At 39.0% G+C, this 25926-nt stretch overlaps 1 protein-coding gene across 7 annotated transcripts in view; it reads left to right on the top strand.

Moving 5' to 3' along the window:
- The window catches only part of STARD9 (StAR related lipid transfer domain containing 9), a 184268-nt gene that overhangs the window by 140200 nt on the left and 18142 nt on the right, over positions 1 to 25926 (top strand). For 6 of the 7 annotated variants that reach the window (XR_006282342.1, XR_006282341.1, XR_006282340.1 and 3 more), the window contains exons 22-26: positions 1657 to 1847; positions 5757 to 6243; positions 8859 to 20303; positions 21225 to 21422; positions 22843 to 23026. Coding sequence is in view for 4 of the 7 variants with exons in the window: in XM_043517537.1 (XP_043373472.1) it covers positions 1657 to 1847; positions 5757 to 6243; positions 8859 to 20303; positions 21225 to 21422; positions 22843 to 23026 (12505 nt within the window). In the remaining 3 variants the exon portion in view is untranslated. Of the gene's footprint in view, positions 1 to 1654; positions 1848 to 5756; positions 6244 to 8858; positions 20304 to 21224; positions 21423 to 22842; positions 23027 to 25926 lie in introns of all 7 variants that reach the window. The other variant, XM_043517535.1, reaches the window with a different exon arrangement.

The raw sequence follows: 25926 nt of genomic DNA, 5'->3' as shown, positions 1-25926 counted from the left end.
CTCTTTCTAGTGAAGACTGAAGCAAAATAGGCATTAAACACCTCAACCTTCTTGATGTCATCAGTTATAAGCTCTCCTTCCCCATTAAGTAGAGGACCTACACTTTTCTTCATCTTTCTCTTGTTCCTAATGTATTTAAACAATTTCATCTTAGTCCGTTTCATGTCCCTTGCTACATGTAACAAATTTTGTGCCTTAGCTTTTCTGATTTATGTCCCTACATGCTTGTGCTGTTCTTTTATAATCCTCCTTAGCACTATGCCCAGGTTTCCACTTTTTGTAGGATTCCTTTTTGGTTTTCAGGTCATTAAAGAGCTCCTGATGGAGCCATATTTGCCTCTTATTATTTTTCCTGTCATCCTTCGCATCAGAATAGTTTTCAGTTGTGCCTTTAATATTGTACCCTTTAGAAACTGCCAGCTCTCCTGAACACCTTTTTCCCATAGATTTTCTTCCCAGGGGATCTTACCTACCAATTCTCCTGAGTTTGTTTAAAGTATGCTTTTTTGAACACCATTGTCCTTATTCTGCCACTCTTGCTCCTTCTTTCCTATCTATCATTTCATGATCACTTTCACCAAATTGCTGTCCACCTTCCTATTCACTACCAATTCATCATCCCTGTTGGTCAGAATCAAGTCTAAAATGGCTAAATTAGCTATAATTTTGTAAATAAAAGTTCTATTCTTTCCAAAAATGAATCTGTAAAAATGGCATTTTCTATATTTATTCTTTTTCAATGTTTTACACATTTAATTTGCTAAGTTTACAAGTAAAAAATGGTTTTCAAAAGCAAAAATCCAAATGTGGTTCATGCATCATTCCTGTAAATATTCTACAGTTGAACCTTAATTATTAATTGTGTTGTTGATGCACAAACCAGAATGGAATCCAGCTCCCTCTTTCATAACCATGAGTGGCTTAATAGTACTAATGTAAGTGAAGGTAGTAAAAAAAATATTTTGTCATTGAAATACATGTATACATATCTTGGAATGCACTCGGAGAAGAACAGTTAGTGTTTTTTTTTAACATAGTCACCTTTTTGACAATAACTGCACTTAAAATATAGAAGAAGCAACCTTATCTAGTGGTTAGAGCAGAGAATTTGGTGACAAGATCTGGGCTCTTATGTTGACTGTATTAGCGACTGACTGTGTAACCTTGGGTTACTCGCTTAACCTCACTAGGCTTCAGGTTTTTTTGGCCTGTAACAAAAGAATAATAATGACTTGCCACTTGCAAAGTACTTTGAAATCTTCAGATGAAAGGCACAGCATGCAAGGTATTTTTACATATTTAAAAGAAAAGGATCTCCTTATAGGATGACCTTAAACAAAAATGATCAGTAACAATATTAACAAGTTACCTTTGCTATTAACTTTCTAATGATGGAATTTTCTGTTTTACCATGAGAAACCTCATGTGTGGTAACTTTTACTGATTTTTATGGGATTGTGACATACTATGTATGACATCACATATGCAACTACCTTAGCACCGTATGATCTTGACAGAATTTTCTACCCCTTAAATGTGTTTGATTGTACATACAATAGCTTGAACTTTGTCTGATTTAAGGGTCTGTTTAACATAAATGTCTTAACAAAAAAAGTTTGTTTCTTGGTTTAAAATCATTGTTAACATTTCTAACAGCAGAGAGATAGATTCTGTGCATGAAGAGTACAAGCAGAAGCTGAGAGATCAGGAAGCTTTCCACAGGGAACACATTCAACAGCAGCAGCTCTACGTTGAGGATTTAAAGCAGCAGATCCTGGCAGGACAGATCAAAGCAGAGCATGAACTAGAATATGACCAGGCACTAATCAACCAGCAGATCAGAGAAAGTGGGTGTCTCTCTCTCGCTCTCTACTTCCCTTCTTTTACTACATTCCTTCATTGCTGTTTTCATTTTTCTCCCCTTTTTACATTTTTGGACCGTTGGTGGAGTCTTTGACAGTTAAGTTTTCTCCTATAATTGCCCTCCTTATGAGGACAGTTATCAAACTTTTGCTGACAGAGGACTAATGGAGTTCATTAGCACCTTGCCTGCAGCACTGGTTTATTAGCTTGGGGGTTCACGGCTGAGTAGTGGAAGTACTACTACTCCTGGGGGAATTCTGGGCCACTGTGCAATACAGAATTTGCACGGAAATTAATGTTCTGCACAGAATTTCCTTTTCCCACAGAAATGGACTGGAGAGCTGCTGGCCACCACTAGGGGCTGCTGGACCATGCAGAGTCCAGCTCGCAAATACAGTAGAAGACGCTGCCTGGGGGAGGAGAAGGGAGCTGGAAGGCTCCGGGCAGCTGCAGTTCCCAGCATGCCCTGAAGGAAGGAGGCAGCATGCAGGAAACTCCACAGAAGTCCAGGACGCAGCATCAGGCTGTTCTCCCTCTTGATCTCTGGGGTGGGGGATAGGGGGTGTGGGTGTCTGGACTGGTGGCGGCTGGACACTGAGGAGTTGAGGGTGTGAGTGTCTGGGTTGCAGGAGGGGTGGCTGGGCTCTGGGGGGATAGGGGGTGCGAGTGTCTAGGTTCGGGGGGTCCCGCAGCTCAGTTTGGCCCACAGCTGGGCTCTGGGGGTAGGGGATGAGAATGTCTGGGCTGTGGGGGTGCCCTGTGGTTGGTCTCTGAGGGGAGGGGATGTGGGTGTCTGACCTGGCAGCTGGGCTTGGGGCGGGGGGCCAGGCAGAGAAACAGGAACTTGGTTGTCATAGGGGTTTCTTTAACTCTCTGCTCATGGGGGGATTTTTTTTTTGTTCTGTATTGCTGGAAGGTATTTTGAAATTAAATTTCAAAAATAATTGAAACTGGCATGATTATATAGCAGGAGTGGCCAAACTGTGACTCACGAGCTACATGCGACTCTTTTTTACCATTAAAGTCCAGCTTGCGTAGCCCCCCACATCTTCCCCCATTCTCCATCTATCACCTGGGGGACAGCTCAGGACCTCTGCCTTCTAGCGGAGTGGTGGGGTAGGGACTTCTATCCAGCGGGTGGGGCAGCTCAGGGCTTCAGCCCTATGGGGTGCACCTGCCAGGGCTCGGGGCTTCAGCAGCAGTGGGGCTGAAACCCCAACCCCTGGCTCCCGGCAGGTGTGCCCCAGCTCTCGAACTTCTGAAGATTGACATATGTGGTTCAGAGGGCCAATAATACGCAGAATTTTAAAATATTGTTTGCAGATTTTATAATTTTTTGGCACAGAATTTCCCCAGGAGTAGTACTATTTGTTTTATGGCATGGAGCTCAATGCCTCTCCTGATACTCCCGGTTGCTGCTTGTCTTGCATGGCTCTATTTAAGTATTTAACTCAAGTGCCCTTTATGGCAGTGTGGAGTGACTTGGCTATCTGGGTTTTTTCCTTTTTTTAAATGTCTGTTATCTCTTGAATTTATCTGGGAAGTTGAAACCCAAGAAGGCCTTTCAAGGTTGAGATAATTCCTGATGAAAGGCATGTGGGGAGTTGCTCTTTGAAGATGGACTGTTATACACACCAGCACATGCTTGCAACTGCAGTAAAGATCTGTGGGTTTTATATCCCTGCCCAATTTGCCAGCGGTATCACCTGTAAAATGGCATAGACCACATTCACACACTCATAGTCCATTTCACTCAAACTGATGTTCGTAGGAAAATGTATGTGCACAGGCCCATGGCATGGATTGAAATCTTCTGCAGATTCCATGTGAAACCTAAAGAATGAAACCAATTAAATACAGAGAGAACCAAAAATTACAAGAGGGACAAACGTGAAAAGAAAGAGACAATTTGTTTAAAATCTAGGTCAACACATAATATATAATATGAAACTTAAAGGAACACTCAAGTTTAGGGGTAAAATCAGGCCCTACTGAAGTAAACGTGAGTTTTGCCATTGACTTCAGTGGGACCAGAATTTCACCTAGGTTTCGAAAATTTGCTTGGTGGCAGCTCTGTACAATAATTCATTTTGTGGCCTCTCAAACTATTAATTTTGACCTTCTCTAAATGTGATTGACGCCTTCCAGTCAAATGCTTTCATATCTTTGTCAGTACTGAGCAAGAAATGTCTTGCAGTAGTTGAAGCCGAGTCTAATTAATTATAGGTTAAAACTGAAAGATTACTATTACACCATGGTCTCTTCTCTGTCTGTACATTCAAATGGAAACTACAGACCATTTCTCCAGTTTGTCCAGACCATTTTGAATTTTAATCCTATCCTAAAAGCACTTTCAACCCCTCCCAGCTTTATAAGTGTACTCCCTGTGCTATTACCTAAATTATTGATGAAGATATTGAACAGAACCAGACCCAGAACTTATCCCTGCGGACATTTCATGACAGTTTCGTTCCGCAGGGACAATGAAGTGGTTGACTTATGAGCAGAGGAGATAGAACTTTCAGATCTGGAACTAGTTTATGGAACTCATAAGAGATAACAATGACCGTGGAACTAACCATTTTCAGAGCTAAATGCAAATTCCATTTTATTGACTTAGCTTCCCCTCGCTTTAGATGCACATGCACATCAGCATAAACGAGCAAAACCAAACCAACAAATATAATACATAAATTAAGTTGTTTCTTCTACAGGCTGGGAAAGAAGAAAGGGGAGTATAGAGAACTATTGTTATCTCTATTTTTAAATACTTTCAGAGCACTCAAAAATACTTTTTTTTAAAAAAAACAAAAACAAAAAACCTATGGGGATATGGACCATAGATAGAGGAGCTAGAGAGTTAGGTTGTTCAAGTGCATATACTTTCAATGGAGTCACTAAAAATCCAGGAAATTACTATTTAAGACAACGTCAACATGTAGGCAAAACTCAATTCCCATATCTTGTTAGCCAAATGTAACACCCAAATGCTTTGGGCACCTTGGTTCCACAACACACTGCCTTTCAGGTCCATCATAGACCTACCCACAATGCACGTTTTCAGTTCCTTAAAATCACACATGCAAACCATAATCTGATCTCAGAAATTTTAAGGTAGAAGTATAGGAAGTTTCTTCCATTTAGAAAGACAATACTGTTGGAGACACACATTAAATGAGGAATACCAGTAGAACTTGGTAACCCCTCTCAAACCAGCAGGAAACATTAAGTGTATCCATTGCTTTTTAAGGTCAAAGTTTGAATGATTTTTGAGGAATTAGATGTATAGATGCTTATTCCTGTAGAAGTTACTTGCCATTGCAAGTTCTTGCTAGAAAAAGCTTATCCCATCAGCTCCCTTAGTTTTAAAACCAACTCCACCACTGATGCAGCATACTTGTAGTCAGCTTTCTAAGTCTTATCCCAGTTGGAGGTCTCTCCATTACTAATACAGCACAATGTTGCCACTAGAGGGGATGTGACATATCCACTTCCTCTAGATTTGTTGGATCACAAGTATCCTCCATTGGTATTCAGAAAGTACAGATCAGAGAATCCCTTTTGTCTGGCTGCCTGCTTCTGCCTTTAATCTGGCTTCCTGCTTCTGTCCCGTCTGTGTACCCTTGAGACGCCACACTCTCTCTACCCTAGAGAAGGGATCTTAGAATTAAGAAAGGCAGTGGGGGTAGGCCAACAATATACTGAAGCAGAACAGAAGAGATGTCTGATAGCAGCCATTTTAAATATGCTGATCTGGTTTAAATGATTCATACAAAGTCTTAATGTATAATTGATTACACCCTTCTGGTGGGTCTTTGCTGCTGATTGAAATTAGGAACAGGATAATAATGAAGACATTTTCTAATATTTTTCTTTTATAATTTTGCTTATAGTCCAACAGTGGCTTATTAATGAGAAGAAACAACTGGCTGCCCTTCAACCGCAGCAGAGGGAGTTTGCTGTACAGACAGAGTCTAAGTCGTATGCAGAAGCTGAAGTGCAGAATACTGTGGATTTGGAGATCTGTCCTTCCCTGGTAGAGCAGAACAGGAAAAGACTGGTACAGCTGGAGCTTTTGCGGAGATACTCTTTAAAGAAAGCAGAAAGAAACATAAGGCGGAAAAAGGTCAAGTTCCAGTTGGAGAGGATTGTCAAGAAGCAAAAATTACTGGAAGCCAAGAGAAACCTAGAGCAGCTAGAGGCCAGCTGCTGGCTCAGTGAGGATAACTTGAAACAGTCCCAAGTCCTGAACCAAAACACTACAATTACCTCCTGGAATCACAAGTTGCAAAGGAAAAGCAAGTCATTTGGTTCAAGTTCCTTGCAACCCAGAAGACATTCTTTCTGTAATCTTTACCCACCACATGTACTCATTTACAGGTAGGTAAACTTTTATAGAATTTTCCATATTTGTTCCAAGTTTAAGAAATATTTGTTGCCCTACTATCGGGTAATGTACTAAAAACATTTTTATAAGGGTATATTAACCCAAATTTGTATAAGTCGAAACCCTGATCCATCTTTATAAAAGCATTTACACCACTCTCACTTTCTTTTAAGTCTCCAGGCTTATTTTATGACACATTTTCAAGCAGTTTGTCTTTGCTTTCAAGATACTGCACCCCTCCCTAAATCTTTGACCTAGTCTCCTTTCACATCGCCCCTGCATCCTTGATACCCCTTTCACTGGCTCTCTCACATGTCTCTGCACCTTTTTCTTTAGGTTTGGAATCCCTTTTCTGGACTCTTGGTCAAGACTTTATTTTTGCCTGATCAAACCACTCCTAAAAATTCACTTCTGCAGTGTCACCTTAAAAGATAAGCAGGGGTACCCTTAACCACCCCCAACATACCCACAACATTTGGACCACCAAAACGTATATATGCTTGGGCTGTCGATTAATCGCAATTAACTAATGCGATTAACTCAAAAAATTTAATTGTGATTAAAAAAATTAATCGCAGTTTTAAACGCACTGATATACAATAGAATACCCACTGAAATTTTATGAAATATTTTGGATGTTTTTCTACATATTCATATATATTCTGTGTTGTAGTTGAAATCAAAGTGTGTGTTGTTTTTTATTACAAATATTTGAACTGTAAAAATGATAAATAAAAGATAGTATTTTTCAATTCACCTCATACAAGTACTGTAGTGCAGTCTCTTTGTTGTGAAAGTGCAACTTACAACTGTAGATTTTTTTGGTTACATGACTGCACTCAAAAACAAAACAATGTAAAACTTTAGAGCCTACAAGTCCACTCAGTCCTACTTCTTGTTCAGCCAATCGTTAAGACAAACAAGTTTGTTTACATTGACGGGAGATATTGCTGCCTGCTTTACAATGTCACCTGAAATGAGAACAGGTATTTTCATGGCACTTTTGTAGCCGGCTCTGCAAGGTATTTACGTGCCAGATATGCTAAACATTCATATGCCCCTTCATTCTTCAGCCACCATTCCAGGGGACATGCTTCCATGCTGAGGACACTCGTTTAAAAAAAAAATGCGTTAATTAAATTTGTGACTGAACTCCTTGGGGGAGAATTGTATGTCTCCTGCTCTGTTTTACCTGTATTCTGCCATATATTTCATGTTATAGCCATCTCCGATGGTGACCCAGCACATGTTGTTCATTTTAAGAACACTTTCACTGCAGATTTGACAAAACGCAAAGAAGGTACCAATGTGAGATTTCTAGGTATAGCTACAGCACTCGACCCAAGGTTTAAGAATCTGAAGTGCCTTCCAAAATCTGAGAGGGATTAAGTGTGGAGCATGCTTTCAGAAGTCTTAAAAGAGCAACACTCCGATGAGGAAACTACAGAACCCAAACCACCAAAAAAGAAAATCAGCCTTCTACTGGGTGGCATCTGAGTCAGATAATGAAAATGAACATGCGTCGGTCCGCACTGCTTTGGATTGTTATCAAGCAGAACCCGTCATCAGCATAGACGCATATCCCGTGGAATGGTGGTTGAAGCATGAAGGGACATATGAATCTTTAGCGCATCTGGCAGGTAAATATCTTGCAACTACAACAACAGTGCCATCAGAAGGCCTGTTCTCATTTTCAGGTGATAATGCTGCCTGCTTCTTGTTTACTCTATCGCCTGCAAATGTAAACAAACTTGTTTTGTCTGAGCAATTGGCTGAACAAGAAATATGACTGAGTGGACTTGAAGGCTCTAAAGCTTTACATTGTTTTATTTTTCAATGCCGTTATTTTTTGTACATAATTCTACATTTGTAAGTTCAACTTTCATGATAAAGAGATTGCACTACAGTACTTATATTAGGTGAATTGAAAAATACTGTTTTGTTCTTTTTACAGTGCAAGTACTTGTAATCAAAAATAGAGTGAGCACTGTACACTTTGTATTCTGTGTTGTAACTGAAATCAATATATTTGAAAATGTAGAAAACATCCAAAAGTATTTAAATAAATGGTATTCTATTATTGTTTAACAGTGCGATTAATCACGATTAATTATTTTAATCACTTGACAGCCCTAATATATACAGATTGTACATATAAGCCTGCATCATTCCCTTTTCCTTGATATTATAACTTGATTGAGAAGTTTCTCACTAGACTGTACGCTCTAGAGTTCAGGGACTTGTCTTCTGTTTTCCTATGAAGCACCCAGCACTCTTCTGGGCATTCTGAAATAATTTATAATAGTAACAGCATTGTTTTTTGCCTATCACTGACTAAAGTGCTGTATCTGGCTCAGACTTCGAAGCTGGCTAGCAATTACTAAACTAGCTGGGAATCTTCTCAGAGCTCTCTTAAATTTGGAAACCACAGGGTAAAGGTAGGGCATGAGTAGGCTTGTGTTAAGTGGATTTCAGTGACTCGGGGCTATAGTGTGATTAATAGTGATTACAGCTACTGAGTCTCTGTGGGCCAAGGACATAATATATACTTGTATAGTCACGCAGTGTGTAAAAGTCTCTGATTCTTTGTCTTGCATTATTTTCACAGCTCTTTCTTGAAGAGGAAGACCACCTCTGAATTATCTACCTCACCAAATACCTATAAATGCCATGAAGACAATCCGCCAGGGAAAGCGCTGTCTCTAGAATATCTACCCAGAACAATTAAAGACAATTCCAGGAGAGATGACCTTAATGATGAGAGGTATAGTTCCTTCCCAACACAGAGACAGCTAACTAAAAAACAAAAGACATCACTGTTTGGAAATAAAAACGGAGCAGAAAAAGACTGTAATGGTCCAGTTATATTACATATCAACACAGATAATAAAAAAATGGAAAAATCAGATTATAGACTAGTACAAACTGAACCTCAAAGCCAGATCTCTAAGAACCTCTCTCCCAATCAGCTTAAGAAGAAAGGTGAACTTGAAACCTTTATTACAGGGACACAAGTGACCAAAGCGAAGGTATTAGGAGATTCAAGTCAGCCTACAGAGAGACAGCTAGAAGAAAGTGAAGCCCAGGCATCTCATAAAAAGTCTAGAATGGATTTAAGAGAACGCCAAGATTCACTTCCAGAAAGCTTTACCAAGGAAGTGAAAAAATCAATAGTGTGTGGAAAGCCTCCATCAGTTTGTCTCAGTCAAACAGTGAGGAACTTAAAAAGAGAGCCAAAGTCATCCTTGCCAAGTCATGATAGGCAGTCAGTGGAAAAGCAGGAGTTTCTGATGACAGCTACTTCAGTAGGGAATCTTAATAAGATAAACATCCAGACACCGCTCTGTTACATTGAAAAAAAATGGCACAGTGCTGAGGTGTTGAATGTCGGAATCTCAAAAGCAGCCACAGATCTGCTAGGGAACTGGCAAGAGGATGATGAAAATGACTTTTCTGATACTGATAGTTCCTACTCTGTGGATTCTCTCTCCTGTGCTTATGCAAAAGCCTTGACCGAGCAACTGAAACAGGAAGATTCAGACCGGAATAAATGTATCGCCAACCCAGAAGATTCCGAAAGTGATGATAGTCAGATGTCTCAAGACTCTCTGGTAGAAAAAGAAAATAAAGCCAAAAAACGAAGTAAAAAACGTTTTCACAAGTTATTGGTTCACCAAGAGCCAGTTAAGTTTTACAAAGGCAGATATGATCACCATGTCTCACCCTTAGTGACCTCATCCACATCACGCAGTAGATTGGCAAAGACTGAAAGAAGCTTTTCTCTGGATAGCTTAGCTGATGCAGAAGAGGTGTTAGCAGAAGATCTGGTAGAAGAATCCAAATCTGATTCATCTGATGAAGTGCCTGCAGAGAGATTTTGGAGGCTGCAGAGTCCTAAGTCCCCAGCCATACAGACTGAGGAATGCCGGAAGCCTGAAGCCAGTGACAAAGATGTAAAAGGAACAAATTATGATCTAAAGCAGAGTAGTTCTTTTTATCTGGGTACTCAAACACAGTCCATTTGCAATAACACTTGCAAACAGCCATTGAAAGAGATGAAGGTTTGTTTTATAAAACAAGAAGGGTTTCTTGATCAAAGACTTAATTCTACAGGCGGAAACCCCTTGACGCTCATTGATGCTTTGTCTTCATATGATTCAAAAAGTGAAATCAGCAGCCCCAGAATAGCTGTACCTTCTTCTCATAAAAATTTACAATTTCATGGTGCTCATCTGAGCAAGCTGGAATGTTGGATGAAGAAAGATGACCTAACTCAGTCAGCTGCTGAAGTATCTTTTGTCTCTGGCTATAAGCAGTTGCATAGTATTTCTCATTTATCACATGGTGTAAATGAGATAAATGCAACTTTCTCCTCTGATGGATCAGAAATACCATTACCAGAAACAACACATTTTGAGATAGATGCAAATAAAGTTCCTGAGAGTGGATCTTTATTAAGTAAGATGGTCAAAGAAAATGCAAATTCTGATGAAAATTCTGACTTAGAATCTCCAGAAGTTAGGTCATTGTTTGTCAGTTCAGTAGGACCAAGCACTTCATGTGTCCCCATTTCAACATTTTCAGCAAAACGTGGTGGTTATGAAGATGTCAAGTCAGCTCATCCTAAACACAAACAGCTTACTGCATCATCTACTTATGGATCTACTGTTGAATACACAAAACAATATAGCTGTTTGAAAAAAAACTCCATGACAGATTGTTTGTTCTCAGTATCTGGAAAAGAAGAGGGCTCTCTCCCCACAATTTATCCTGAACTGTCCAAGGATCAGGATTCTAAAAAAATATCATTCATTTCAGCACCATCTACCTATGTTTTACAGCAGAGAAAAGATCAAGGAAATTCTGATTTAGAAGATAGCTTCTTTAGAACTATTGAAAAAGACGACACAGATAATGATTGTGATAATTTGATAATGGAATCAAAAACAACAGAGTCAAACACAAGAGATGCATCTGTCAATGCAGCTGCCAGTGGATTGTCTAAAGAGCTGTCTCCTGATACAGCTTCACTATCCACAGTAGGAACATCTTCAGTAAAAAACGGAATATATAAAAAACATGGTCAGCTCTTTGCAAAAGACGGAACATCAACATCCTGTGATGAGGGTTTCTTTCTCCGTGACCTGTCAAACAAGAACAGGGACACTGGTATAAAGAAAAGTTATACACTTCAGACTTCTGTTGAACAAGGAGAAAATTCTGCTGGTAAAGTAGGTCTACTCAGCTACAGGGGGAATAGTTTTGAATCTGTGCAGAAGATGGATTACCAACAGTTGTCTGCAGGAGAAATAACCATAGACAAAGATTTTTCTTTTGAAAGAAAACCCTATCGCACTGGTCCTGCAACCTTTCCCCAGGATGCTAGTTATGACCAGTTTGCAATATCAATAGACACTTCTCAGAAAGAGTTGGTCTGTAATACAACAAGTAGAGATATCTTTATTGAAACTGCCTTGGAGGCCCCTTCATTCAGAGATCCTGAAGAATATGAACAGGATGAAGATCTGTGTTCACAAAATAATTGTGAATTTCAAAGGAAAATTGTTTTAAAGGATCATTTTCTTGAAAGTTTACAGGCTGACAATCCTGAAAGTTGCTTATCCCTATATGTTTTGGGAAACACCACATTATGTCCTGAGACTATAAGAAAAGAAAGCAGTGAAAGTAAAGAAAAAGATAATTTGAGTTCTCACCCTGTAGGCCAGGAAAGGTCATCATCCAAATATAGAAATTTGGTGGTAGATGAATTAAGATACCTTAATGTGAATTTAAATGGAAAAAACACTGAGCTCTCAACTGCAGCTACTTGTGAAATTAGAGATGAATGCACATCCCAGTCCAACTCAAGTGAATTTTACAATGGCACAGCAGAAACTAATCTTTTTCTACATGCTTCTGAAACTGAGAAATATAATACACAACTGCAGGATCTTACAGCAGTTAATGAACTTTGTGATACCAGATCTAATTTTAGTATAGAAAACAATGTCCAAAAAAGCTGCTGTTCTGGAATAAATTCTGATTGCCTCTGCACAATGTGCTACTTAAAATCTGAAGAGCAGAAAAACAATATGCATAAAAAGGTTGAAGTTCCTGTGGGATATGATGCAGCGGTTCTCTCTGATACTCAGACCAAGAACAAATCATTTCCTGAATTAAGAGAAGAGAGTAAAACTGCTTTTTCTTGTATGGTTCTTAGTGAAAGTGATTTCTCAGGAGAGGTTTTGTTTGTTGGAGGAACCAGTAATTATGTAAAAACAGACTCCGGAAAAGTACTTGAACATAATACAACTATATCAGACACTGCTGTCCAAGAAGGGAGTCCAAGTGTGAATAAAAAATCTGAATGCACAAAGAAGGCAACTGATACTGAAGATGAAATTATCCTGGAAGAGACTCTGGTTCCCTATCAGAGTAAAAAAATAAACACCACTGAAGAAATTGCTAAACTGGTTAAGAGTGTCATCAAGTTGGAAAACAATATTTTGGAAATTAAAGCTAGGCAGACTGAAACCTTACATAACTTCTCTGTAGTTGAAGCCCAATGTGATATTGCAGAAAGGAGCAGAAATAATTTAGAAAGCAATAGTCTGGTTCAGAGATCTAAAGATCCCAGTGATCTTGTGGCTTGCAAAGATCACCATGAGTTTTACCAAAAGGTGCACACAACAGTACTGCATGAAGAGGCAAAGAAAGAAGAATCAGGTGTGTTTGGTGTTGGTGGTGTAAGGGACACTGATGAATCAAAAACAGTGGCGATATCTGACAGCTTCATTCAGACAAGTAGCTTTCATCAAAATAAAAGGAAAGCAAACATGGAAATAAATTATTGTTCAACAGAGACTGAAGCTGCTTCTAAAAGCACTCCATCAGTGTGTTCCAGCTCATCAGATTTCTCTGAGAATACTATAGGTTTCCTTGATACTTATGAGGAATTGAAGCAGACCAACAGAATAACAGAAAATGTGTTGAATGCTGAAAGAATAGCCAGAACAATACCTGTTAGTTGTGGGGAAGAGAACTCCTTAGAAAACAGTGAAAAGGAACAAAAAAATGTTTCTAGCAATACAAGTGAAACTTGTATAACAGACTGCTTGGCCCATAAGAACTTTCATCAAGAAAACAAAGTTGATGGAAGCATAACTAACTCCAAAATGATTGAGAGTGAGGAACAAATTAATATAAAAGACTATGAGATGTTGGTTAGCACAGGAAGAGGTGAACTGCACACAGATGTAAATGTTTCATTTACACAAGAGACTCCAGCTCTAGATCAGATGTATTGTGACGGAGACAACAGTGAAAAATTTATAATTGAATCTGAGATCCCAGAAATGTACTTTACAGCTTCTTCTAAGCTAGAAGAACGAGATGTTTTGTCAGTTGATACTTTAAGGTTAACAGGAGGTAGCCATGATGCAATTGAAAAGAAGGGCAAAATGGATAAATGGGTGGAAGACATTAATAACTGTGACAGTTCAGCTGATGATAATGCAGTAATTGAGCAAAATGTAATCAGAGGAAAATCTGGAAGACTTATTAAAGAGAATAGCAATACAGATAAGAGTTCTTATACCAACTATCTCAAGTATGGGGTGTCTGAAGATTTGGGTGTAAATTTTGTTGGAAGCAGACCTGATAATTTTGAATCTGATCCAATGTGCTTCATAGCACAAGAGAAGGAGAAAACATATCTGATAAATCTGGTACAAATGGTTAAAGCAGATGTAATAAATGAAAGTGTGAAAACATATAATGCGTCTGTTTTTAGAACCAATAAAGAAAGGAAGGCTTTCAAAGAAAACATTGAGAGTCGAGAACTGACTGCTTCTCAAAATCAAAATGAAGTTCCACCTGAAAACAAAGGCAGCCACCAACCGACAAATAATAAATTAAATGAGATCTTAAAAGAAAGTAATTGGGTATCTAAAAGTTGTTCTAGAAATGATGTCAATGATTCCTCAGTACCTAATGAACAACAGCGTAAACCAGAAACTATAAAGTCTTCTGAAGAAACTCAACAGTGTTTGCTTAAAGTCTTTCAATGTCAGTCTGTAAATCATCCTCTATATTTTGGAATAAATAACAGCACAGAAGTTGTGCAGGATGATCCCACTGTGTTAAGAGGACATGTAAAGTCATTTAATAGCAATGCTGGTACTGGAGTTCTTCCTTACTATGAAACATTAATGGAGAATGATGTGTACGGAGCACCCAGTACGCTTAACGAAGAGAGAAGAGATGAATCATTTTCTGATAAAATGCAAAATAAAGACAGTGATTTTCTGCAAACCATGATCATGCAGAACAAGGAGAGGGAAGGAAACTTTGTATTAAACAACACATCTAATTATGCTGTATCTGGGCAATTTCCTGATAGGGATGACATAAATTCAACTTCCTATATTGCAGAGTGTCATGAATCCATAATTGCTGCACCTAGGCAAGGCACAAAAAATTATTCAGTTTCCCTGGGAAGGTTAGATTCTCCTGAAGATATAATTAAAAATGTGAGCAATTCTGACACAGAGCACAGCACAGACTTAAGTGTGTGGGGGGAATCAAAAGTTTGCTTTAATTCCTTAGACGATATAGTTCAAGAAGGAAGTATGGATGCGTCAATGGCTGTGTCTGGTCCACTGGCTTCAGATAATGAAAATCTGCTTTCCTCTTCAATGTTGAAAGATAATGATATGAGAGAAAAAATAAAGCAATCACTACCAAAGGTCTGTTCTCCGAAAGTTTTTCAAAATATTAATATACGTCAGAAAGAATTAGCACAATGCAATCAGACAGAGAAATGTTCAACTGCAAACTATATTAAAACGGACTGTAAAAGTAATAGTGAAAGGATTCCTGATTTATTTGGATATCAAACTGAACCCAGTGAGATTCAGGCATACAGGGCTTCTAGAGATCTCTGTGTGGGATATCCAGACAACTCTGCAGTTGCTTCTGAGACCCTTTTAGAAAGTATTAATCAACCCTTGTGGGAAAATGCTCATTATGATGAAGACTCTGCAAGATATAATATGAATTCTTGTGTTTCTAAATATTCTGCTGGTCTGCTGAAGAATAGCCCCGTTACACTTGCAAATGCTTTGGTAGACAGCAGAGAAGACAAATGTAAAATTGATGCTGTTTGTTTTGGAAAAACAAAATACTTTGAAAGTGAATCAGTAGATTTGGATGTACCTGTACTTGTTTCTGATGATCTCTCTGTAAATCAGAAAGATCATGAAAGCGCAATTTGTTCTGCATTTGGAGAGAGAGAGAGAACAGACACACAGAATGATGAAATCACTAAAGAGGTAGTTGGAGTAGATGAAAAGCAAGAACAAAGTCAAGATTCTTTCCAGATTTGCCATGGTATAAAAGAAAAAATATTGTGTTTATACTCAGAGGACTATATTGGTAGTTCTGGCATGAAACTGCCCGAGAAGAGCTTGCTTACATATCAAAATCTTGAACAAAGTAGCAATAAGGAAACAAAATCTCTTCCTTTATGCACTGTGGAGAATGTTCCATCTTATACAACATTTCAGAGTTCCAACAATCTTAGTACCTCTGAAACCTCTAATTTGCCAGAAGACTCAAAATCTCTGAAATTTAGGCAGCTTGATGACTCATTGCAAGACATTTCTTTGACTGACCAGTTGTCATCTACTTTTACAAACCCTCATTCTCTACAAGAAAGAGAAGAGAGAGAGTTTCCTCGAGCAGTTCCAAAAGTTTCTTACCCATCATTAAAAATGTTTTCAGAATACCCTCTTACTGCTGACATTGGTTACAATGAAACTAGCAGATACGATGTTTCACATACAACTACTTCAAACTGTTCTGCATTTGCTATAGTACAAATGCAAGAGAGTCAATCTGATGATAACATGATATTTGACCAGCAGCCATCTGCTTCAACAAATATTGTACTTCCTCTTACAAAAGAAAAGAGACATCTCCCAATAGATGATACAAAATCTACCTCTCAAGGATATCTTGCTGAAGATGGAAAATCAGTACATAAAAGTAACTCTGAACAACTCAACAATGAAACAGAAGTTGATAAAAAATCCTGGGATAAAGTTTCACTCCAACAAGCATTTTTAGAAAACCTAAGGAAAGTAGATGATGATGTTTCTATGTCATCATCATTCGCTATTGAGGATGCTGCAAGAGCAGCTCTTAATAAAGAGGAAAATATGAGAGCGAGAATTGGCAGAAATGAGAAGGAATTGCATTCAAACTTGGAGAATGCACTTCCTGCAACAGACAGGAATCAGAGAAGAATATTTTTAGGAAAAGATCCTGTTGAAAATCAAACCATAGCACCATCAGTTTTTGCCAATGAGTTCATGGCCCCACAAATTACAATATCGCAAAACCCATGTTTAGGAAACATTAATGTGGATTCCAAGTACATGTATAATCTGTGTGGGCAAGTATGTCCCACAGATAACAATGCTGCAGATCCCAAAGAAACATATCGCACTGCCTCAGATTTTGAAATAAATTCATGTGCAGATTTACAAGACAATTGGCAGGTTGGGCATGCCAGGGAAGAAGATCAAAACAGAGCAAATGTAAGAAGTGGAAAAGATATGGTACATTGCAAAAATAATGCATGTTCAAGTGTTGATAGTCCTGACAATTATCAGATAATGGCAAATAATATAATGAAGATTAAGCGAAAGACTTCACAATCAGAAAGGCTAAATCTTTCTGTCGTGAAAAATGAGAATACGTCCTTCAAAATTTTACCAGAAAACAGTTGTTTGCCTCCACAGGAACCCAAGTTGGTATTACTTAGGAATGAAAAATCATACTTTACTGCACTAAATACAAAGCATTGCAAACAAGATGAACAAAGACATTGTTTACAGAATCACATATTGTCAGCCCCAGCTATTTCTGCAATCTCTGATCTTGAATACACTTCAGAAGTTTCATCTAAGGCACATCTTTCTTTGTATCCTGCCTCTAAATCTTTACAAGAATTGAATATGAGTGTTGAGCCTCCATCTCCAACTGAAGATGATCTTCATGGAATTGAAAGATTTTCTAAATTGGAGTCAGATAATTTAATACTGGCTAAATATAAACCCAGATTTCAGCAGAGATTGGTACAAACTCAGAGACCTGCTAATTATGATCCAAAAAGCTCACAAAATTATGGGGAGAGAAGCCAAGGCAGCAACTCCTTAGAGCCCTCTGCTGTTCATTATTCAACTGCTTTGGCACATAGAGCTGGTCGTCCCATGGATATAGAAACAAAAAAACATTCAAATACTACTACTTTATCACAGTGCAATGAAGAGACAATTGAAGAATTGAGATATCAACCAGAAGAAACAGATTTGTTTTTACAGGACGATAAAGATGCAATGCATTTTAGTTCAAGTGATATCAATCCATACATTCATCCATGGCAGCAAGATGGACTCTGCAAGATTGGTTGGAAGCAATATGTTTTTGGTAGTGCAAGTGATGTCTCTTGCAGTCAGCCTCCTCTAAGCCTAGATAATCATAAGGTTATGAGGTGCTCCAGTGTGGATAATGGACTGAACTCTCAAAACTCCCCTTTTCACTCTCATCTCAGTTCTTATGCTAATGCAAAAGTACTATCAAGCACTTTAAGCAGCATTGAAGCCCCCCAGGGATGGAATGATGTGAGACAGGGCTTTGAATCTGCATATTCAAGTGACAACAGCAAGCATTATGTAAATGTATCCAGTGAGATACTTGAAACAAACCCCAAAAACAGAATTTCGAAATTTGAGAATCCTTCTGAACAACCTGGAAACAGTTCCATGCAAGTTGATGAAATTGTACTACTCTACCCTTCTGAGTCAGAAACAGCCTCCAAAAAACCACAAGGCATTACTTGTGAGCAGGGAACACAAACAATGGCTACAGGAAGGTATAAAAGACAGAAGAGGCACCGGAGAAGTTATACAGATGTTTCTGCAAGAAAACAAGACACAAATAGGAGTTCATTTCAACGACCTTCTTCTTGGGTGAGCATGCAGAATCTGTCTATGCACCTATCACAGCTTCTTCATAACACTTCTGAGCTGCTGGGAAACCTCTCCCAACAGAATGTTATAGATAACGAGCAGAATGCCAAAATCAATCAAAGAGGAATTGCTGAAGAGATTGTAAGGACTGCTATGTCAGACAGTTGTACGCAAACTACAGGAGATGTAGGCATTCAAGCTGATATTTCAGAACACCCACAAAGCAAAAACAAGCAAAACCTATTCCAGGCAAATATTGAAAATGAATTGATGAAAGCTCAGGAAGTGAATGTGATTGTGAAAGTGGTAGGTTCAAACACTGTATGTAGGTCTCAGGAAAAGAAAAATGTACGTCTCGCTGTTCAAGAGAGAACTCCAGAAAGCATTGAAATGAGAATGCAGAGCATGCCTGACTTCAGTGATTCTGCTGCTGATATTTTGGGAGATTCCTTTATGCATCTGCCTTCGTTAGCCAGAGCCTCCACTCCTATCTTAGATCTTCAAAAAACACCATTCATTGCACAGCAGAATGTTGCTTTTGGCAGTCCCACAGTTTCTCCTGTTGTATCGTCTTCGCTGAGTTCAGGACAAGATGAATCTTCATGCACGGTAGTTAGCAGTTCTACTTCTAGTACATCTCCATCTCCAGCACATTACACTCAGAATAAGAGAAATGTTGATGAATCTGATATTGCAGTAGAAAGGAAACTATGTTATAAAAACACCTTATTAGTTGACAGAGCCTCTTCCCCTATTCTAACACTTAGTGCAAATCCAAGCAACCAGGTTACCTGTAGCAAGTCCTTTTGTTCTATCAAGGGATCTGTGGAACATCCTAATGATACTTCAAGTTCTCTCAGTAATCAAAGAAAGCCAGGATCACGTTCATGTTCTGGCTTGGATGCCTTGGAGCCTCATGTAGACAATTCTTCACAAACAGAAACAGACAATGAATCTACCACTTCCAGAGAAAGCAAAGAAGTGAGCAAGAAATCTGCAAGTTTCTCGGATAAGAACATAGCTAAAGGGTTCTTAGGAGTAGGTGTTTCAAAAGAATCAAAGGAAAAGCACAGATTCACTGACGCACACACTACAATTTGTGCAAAAAGATTGTATCATTCAAGTAGCACTTTAGAGGTTTCTGGCCATGGGGAGTATTTAGTTGATGATCTCAAAGAGCACATTCCAATGGAACGTTCACTACGTTGTATGTATGTCACCAGAAGAGGAAGAGGCTCTTCAGGAAGAATCAGATATGACAAAACCACTGGAAGTTCTGATGCCTCTTTGATTAAAAACCACTCTCAGACTTCTTATGTTGAGGAATGTAGACATTCACCTCCAAATTCTGACTTGTTTTTTAATCAAGAAATTAGTCCGTGTTGGTCAAGCAAGACAAATGCTGATGGATCTCCAGAACATCAGATGGAAACCTCTTCTGCACAGTTCCACCATTCCTTTTGGAAAAATCAAAATAACTGCCCTTTTCCACTTTCTAAAATGAGTGGCATGCATGTACCCCTTCAAGATGACGATACAGCATCGGCTTCTGCAAGTGAATGTAATACTGAAATTCTACTAAACGAGAATGCCTCCTTAGTGAAGACCCACAGACCACGAAGCTATAGTCTTCGTGACTTGCCCATACACAATAAATTTAGCAACTGGTGTGGAGTGAAGGGCAGTCCTCCATCCTCGGTAATTAGCTTGACTGGCAGTGCTGCTGATTTACAAAATCAAATGGAAAAGAAGCCAATCAGCAAACGAGCAACTGAAACAGAAGGGAAATCCCAGCCTTGGGAAAATAAAACAAGAGAAATAGAGAGACTTCGAAGAGAGCGTGCCCAGATTATGTCTGGCATACATCTGGATATGAAGCAGTACCCTCTTACTGTAGAGCTTACTGAAGCAAAGCTGAATTATGGAATTGGAGAAACGGATGCACTGCTGAGAATTCTTCAGAATGGAACTGGAGAGGATCTGACTTCAGTTCCCATAAAGCAGCAACTTTATGAAAGGTAAATTACTTAAAATAGTTTTGTGTGGAATCTCATGCATTTAAAATACACTAATAATAATAATATAATATAATAATAATAATAATAATAAAAATAATAATAAACATAACAAGTATTAAACAGTTTATTAAGGAATCTTAACTGGAGAACGGAAACATTTGTGTGAACAAGCGTAACATTAAGATTCTCTTACCCGTAGTATAAATGATAATGAAGAACAAGGCTTTCACTGTAATCATGGAAATGGGAAGAAGTACAAGCTACAGAGTATTCAGGTCCAACGTCCCCCTTCTACAAAGTTAACCAAAATCATTAGCAGCTATGAGAATCACACACTCAAATCTCTGCACTGTGAGCCATCGGAGTAGGATTCTGTTGATGAGCTATTGCAATGTAAAAAATGTGATGCCTCAGTATTTTTATAACAATATTTCATTCTTGTTTCTGTTAGCAAATACTGCTATGGGAACGTGAAGGTGGCAAAAACAAATAATAAAAAGACAATGGTGGAGAAACTAGGAAAAATTAAGCCCTTTTTATAAGATTCTTATTGTAGGGTAATATTTGTATTGGAAATCAGGAAGTTATCATTATAACCTAAAAGTTTAAGACCAGTATTGAACGTATCTCTTGATTCCCCCCACCCCCCCCCCAATGGTTATTAAAAACATGAAAGTGAGTTCTAATTTTTTGTACTCATTTCCTACTATTTTAATGGTTTAGCATTTCTGCAACTCCTGTGATCATGTGACTGAAGGGGGCTGTGCAGGAGTACTTTTGTTAGATTCTTGTGAATTTCATGTTTTCACTTTACCAGGTTTTCAGGGTCTTTAGCAGTGGAATATATTGCTCTGGAAAAGGTGAGCTTTGCAACTTTATATGGTGCATATCTTGTAACTCTGACCTTGTACCCTTAAATAGGCACATGAAGACAATCGAAGCCCTGAGAAAGCAGAGGGAGGAAAGGCTGCAGAGCTTTAGGAGAACCCGCAGTCTCAGTCCACAAAAGCATCTGAGCCTGTTGCAGATGTTGGACACAAACCAGCGGGATCTGGATCTCCCCAGCAGACGCCGAGAGTACCTGCAGCAACTGAGAAGAAATGTAGTAGAAAATACTAGGTAGGGACACGTAAACTTCAGCTTTGGCAACCCATGCTGCCCTCAGGTGTACATGCACAATTCCCATTTTATTCACTAAGGTGAACAGTGATGTGTCTGTGGTAGAATGAGCACTTAGATTCTACTATGGAATGCCAGATGTAGAAGTGAACTTTGGGGCAGGAGAGTTGTTTTTGTTCTAGAGAAGGCAAAAACTTTCTGTACAAGTTTTGGTCAATTTGATTTCCTTTTTTCTCATGACTTAGGGAAAACTAACCTTTCCCCACTGCAAAGGAAAATGCCACATAGTTCATATCTACCTAGTTTTAATTGATAGTCTAAAGCAGTAAACCATGGACTTATTTTTGCACATGTAAAATGTTTAGCAAAAGACTTTCGCAAAAGCAAGATTCCACCCCACTTATTATGAATTACTCACCAACCTCTCCTTTCACTCACCACTCAAAAAGCCAAGGAAGAGAGATGGGTTTTGCATTATGCTCTAAATATCAACAAACTTGGGCTCCGTCAGAACAGTGAGAGAAGTGAATTCCAGAGTATAAGGGCTCTCTGCTGAGAACCCCAACCCCAAGTTGTTTGAATTTAGAGACTGCCCCAGCTGAACTTGACTGCCCTGATGGTAGATGGGGAGAGAGGCAGTCTAATAGATAATTGGGACCCTTGTTTTACTGAGCTTAATAGATCAAAATTAGCACCTTAATTTGCTCCTGTATGTTAATAGGATGTCACAGAGGTGTAAGTATTCTCAGTGTGATGAATACTAGACATGCACCCTGAATCCAATTTTCACGCTCAGCGATTGTGAGGCCTGTAAAGGAGATGTGAATGATGTGGTGATTGCACAGTTTGGGAACTGGGTGGGAAAGGATGAGTGTGCAACTCGTGCCAAGGCTTTCTATGTGCCTTTGAGAAGCTTGTTTCAGAGGTGGTCACTGAGTTGACTCACTGTGGGAGTTGCATGCTGCCCATTGAGAGAGAATTAGAGGCATGTGTTTGCAGGGGGAGGGGGAGAATGAGGGGATAACCAAGAAGCAAGAGGGGGCATAGTGGGGTGATGAGATGGGGCAGTTATTTCAGTAGAACATGCATTGTTGAGTTTTGTTACTGCTGCAGATATAATTCTTCTTCACACATAATCATACATATTGAAGATTTTGTATTTAAATAAAGCCTGAGGTGACCATGTGTGCATTTTTCTTTAAATCTTCAGGAGGGAGGAGAGAAGCTAGGTAGCTATCCAGAAGCTCTTCCATGAAGCAGGAAGAGACAGTATTTTTTAAGAATAATCCTGTTTTCCTTATTATGAAGTTCCTTGTTCAGTGTTGGAAGAAAGCAACTCTTTCTGTGATTCTTTACAATTGTCCCATGGCATTGTACCAGATGTTTCTTAGTGTGTCTTTTCCCCACCCCCAATCTTCAGAGTCCAAGAACCAAAGAGAAGGATTATCCAGTATCCTTCAGAGATTGAACTGCTACTCCGAGACTATCAGAGAGCCCGAGAAGAGGCCAAGACTGAAATTGCAAGAGCAAGGGACAAACTTCGGGAGAGAGCTGAGCAAGAAAAGAGACGTATACGAGAGCAAATATTTTCTCATCTACAGAAGGTGAGCGTTAAATTACTATAGTGACTGAACTGTTTTGCATGACTCATGTTAATGCAATTTCTTTCTTTTTTTAAAAAGTAACTGTGATGGTGATTAAGCCCAAAGCAGATCTTTTTCTTTAATTTTGCCTGTTAAGGAAGTAAAGGTAATAAGGAATAATCTTGCTAACTTGTATTTAAAAACAAACAACCCCACACTGATTTACTGATGGTGCTTCTGGACTATCTTTGTGCAATAGTGTCATTTCATTTTATTGACAATATGCAAGACTCCTAAGCTTCACTCACTGTATGAGAGGACGACTTTAAGCCATGAGTGCTGGATATTAATGCATGCAGCGACTCTAGTGATATAGGCTTAATGTGGTTGAATTCTGTACGTTAAAATGACAAGATGAAAAGAAAATTTTTCGCCATACTTTTTAGTCTGCTTCTCTCTCTTTCCCTTTAGATTCATAGATACTAAGGTCAGAAGGGACCATTCTGATTATCTAGTCCGACCTCCTGCACAGCACAGGCCACAGAATCTCACCCACCCACTCCTATGAAAAACCTCACCCATGTCTGAGCTATTGAAGTCCTTAAATCATGGTTCAAAGACTTCAAGGAGCAGAGAAGCCTCCCTCAAGTCACCCATGCCCCATGCTACAGAGGAAGGCGAAAAGCCTCTAGGGCCTCTCCAATGTGCCCTGGAAGAAAATTCCTTCCTGACCCCAAATATGGCGATCAGCTAAACCTTGAGCATATGGGCAAAAATCACCAGCCAGATACTACAGAAAATTCTTTCCTGGGTAACTCAGATCCCATCCATCTAATATCCCATCTCAGGGGATTTGGCCTATTTACCCTGAATATTTAAAGATCAATTACTTACCAAAATCCCATTATCCCATCATACCATCTCCTCCATAAACTTATCAAGTAGAATCTTAAAACCAGATAGATCTTTTGCCCCCACTGCTTCCCTTGGAAGGTTATTCCAAAACTTCACTCCTCTGATGGTTAAAAACCTTCGTCTGATTTCAAGTCTAAACTTCCTGGTGGCCAGTTTATACCCATTTGTTCTTGTGTCCACATTGGTGCTGAGCTGAAATAATTCCTCTCCCTCTCCTGTATTTATCCCTCTGATATATTTATAGAGAGCAATCATATCTCCTCTCAACCTTCTTTTAGTTAGGCTAAACAAGCCAAGGTCCTTAAGTCTCCTTTCATAAGACAAGTTTTCCATTCCTCGGATCATCCTAGTAGCCCTTCTCTGTACGTGCTCCAGTTTGAATTCATCCTTTTTAAACATGGGAGACCAGACCTGCACACAGTATTCTAGGTGAGGTCTCACCAGTGCCTTGTATAATGGTACTAAAACCTCCTTATCCCTACTGGAAATACCTCTCCTGATGCATCCCAAAACCGCATTAGCTTTTTTCACAGCCATATCACATTGGCAGCTCATAGTCATCCTATGATCAACCAATACTCCAAGGTCCTTCTCCTCTTCTGTTACTTCTAATTGATGCGTCCCCAACTTATAACTAAAATTCTTGTTGTTAATCCCTAAATGCATAACCTTACACTTCTCACTATTAAATTTCATCCTATTACTTTTACTCCAGTTTACAAGGTAATCCAGATCCTCCTGTATAATATCCCGATCCTTCTCCGAATTTGCAATACCTCCCAGCTTTGTATTATCTGCAAACTTTATTAGCACACTCCCACTTTTTGTGCCAAGGTCAGTGATAAAAAGATTAAATAAGATTGGTCCCAAAACCGATCCCTGAGGAACTCCACTGGTAACCTCCCTCCAACCTGACAGTTCGCCTTTCAGTAGGACCCGTTGCAGTCTCCCCTTTAACCAATTCCTTATCCACCTTTTGATGTTCATATTGATCCCCATCTTCTCCAATTTAACTAATAATTCCCCATGTGGCACGGTATCAAATGCCTTACTGAAATCTAGGTAAATTAGATCCACTGCGTTTCCTTTATCTAAAAAATCTGTTACTTTTTCAAAAAAGGAGATTAGGTTGGTTTGGCACGATCTACCTTTTGTAAAACCATGTTGTATTTTGTCCCATTTACCATTGACTTCAATGTCCTTAACTAATTTCTCCTTCAGAATTTTTTCCAGGACCTTGCATACTACAGATGTCAAACTAACTGGCCTGTAGTTACCCGGATCACTTTTTTTTTTTCTTTTCTTAAAAATAGGAACTATATTAGCAATTCTCCAATCATTCGGTACTACTCCTGAGTTTACAGATTCATTAAAAATTCTTGCTAATGGGCTTGCAATTTCAGGTGCCAATTCCTTTAATATTCTTGGATGAAGATTATCTGGGCCCCCCGATTTAGTCCCATTAAGATGTTTCTGTTTTGCTTCTACCTCAGATATGGTAATATCTACCTCTATATCCTCATTCCCATTTGTCATGCTACCATTATCCCCAAGATCCTCTTTAGCCTTATTAAAGACTGAGGCAAAGTATTTGTTTAGATATTGGGCCATGCCTAGATTATCTTTAACCTCCACTACATCCTCAGTGTTTAGCGGCCCCACTCTTCTTTCTTAGTTTTCTTCTTATTTATATGGCTATAGAACCTTTTACTATTGGTTTCAATTCCCTTTGCAAGGTCCAACTCTAGTCGACTTTTAGCCTGTCTCACTTTATCCCTACATGTTCTGACCTCAATTAGGTAGCTTTCCTTGCTGATCCCTCCCATCTTCCACTCCCTGTATGCTTTCTGCTTCTTCTTAATTACCTCTCTAAGATGCTTGCTCATCCAGCTTGGTCTACAACTCCTTCCTATGAATTTTTTCCCCTTTCTTGGGATACAGGCTTCTCATAGCTTCTGCAGTTTTGATTTAAAGTAATCCCAGGCCTCCTCTACCTTTAGATCCAT

This window comes from Dermochelys coriacea, chromosome 6 (genome assembly GCF_009764565.3).
Source record: "Dermochelys coriacea isolate rDerCor1 chromosome 6, rDerCor1.pri.v4, whole genome shotgun sequence".
NCBI classification, from domain to species: domain Eukaryota; kingdom Metazoa; phylum Chordata; order Testudines; family Dermochelyidae; genus Dermochelys; species Dermochelys coriacea.
The sequence above is the reverse complement of the archived record's forward strand: the minus strand, read 5'-3'. Positions and strand labels throughout refer to the sequence as shown.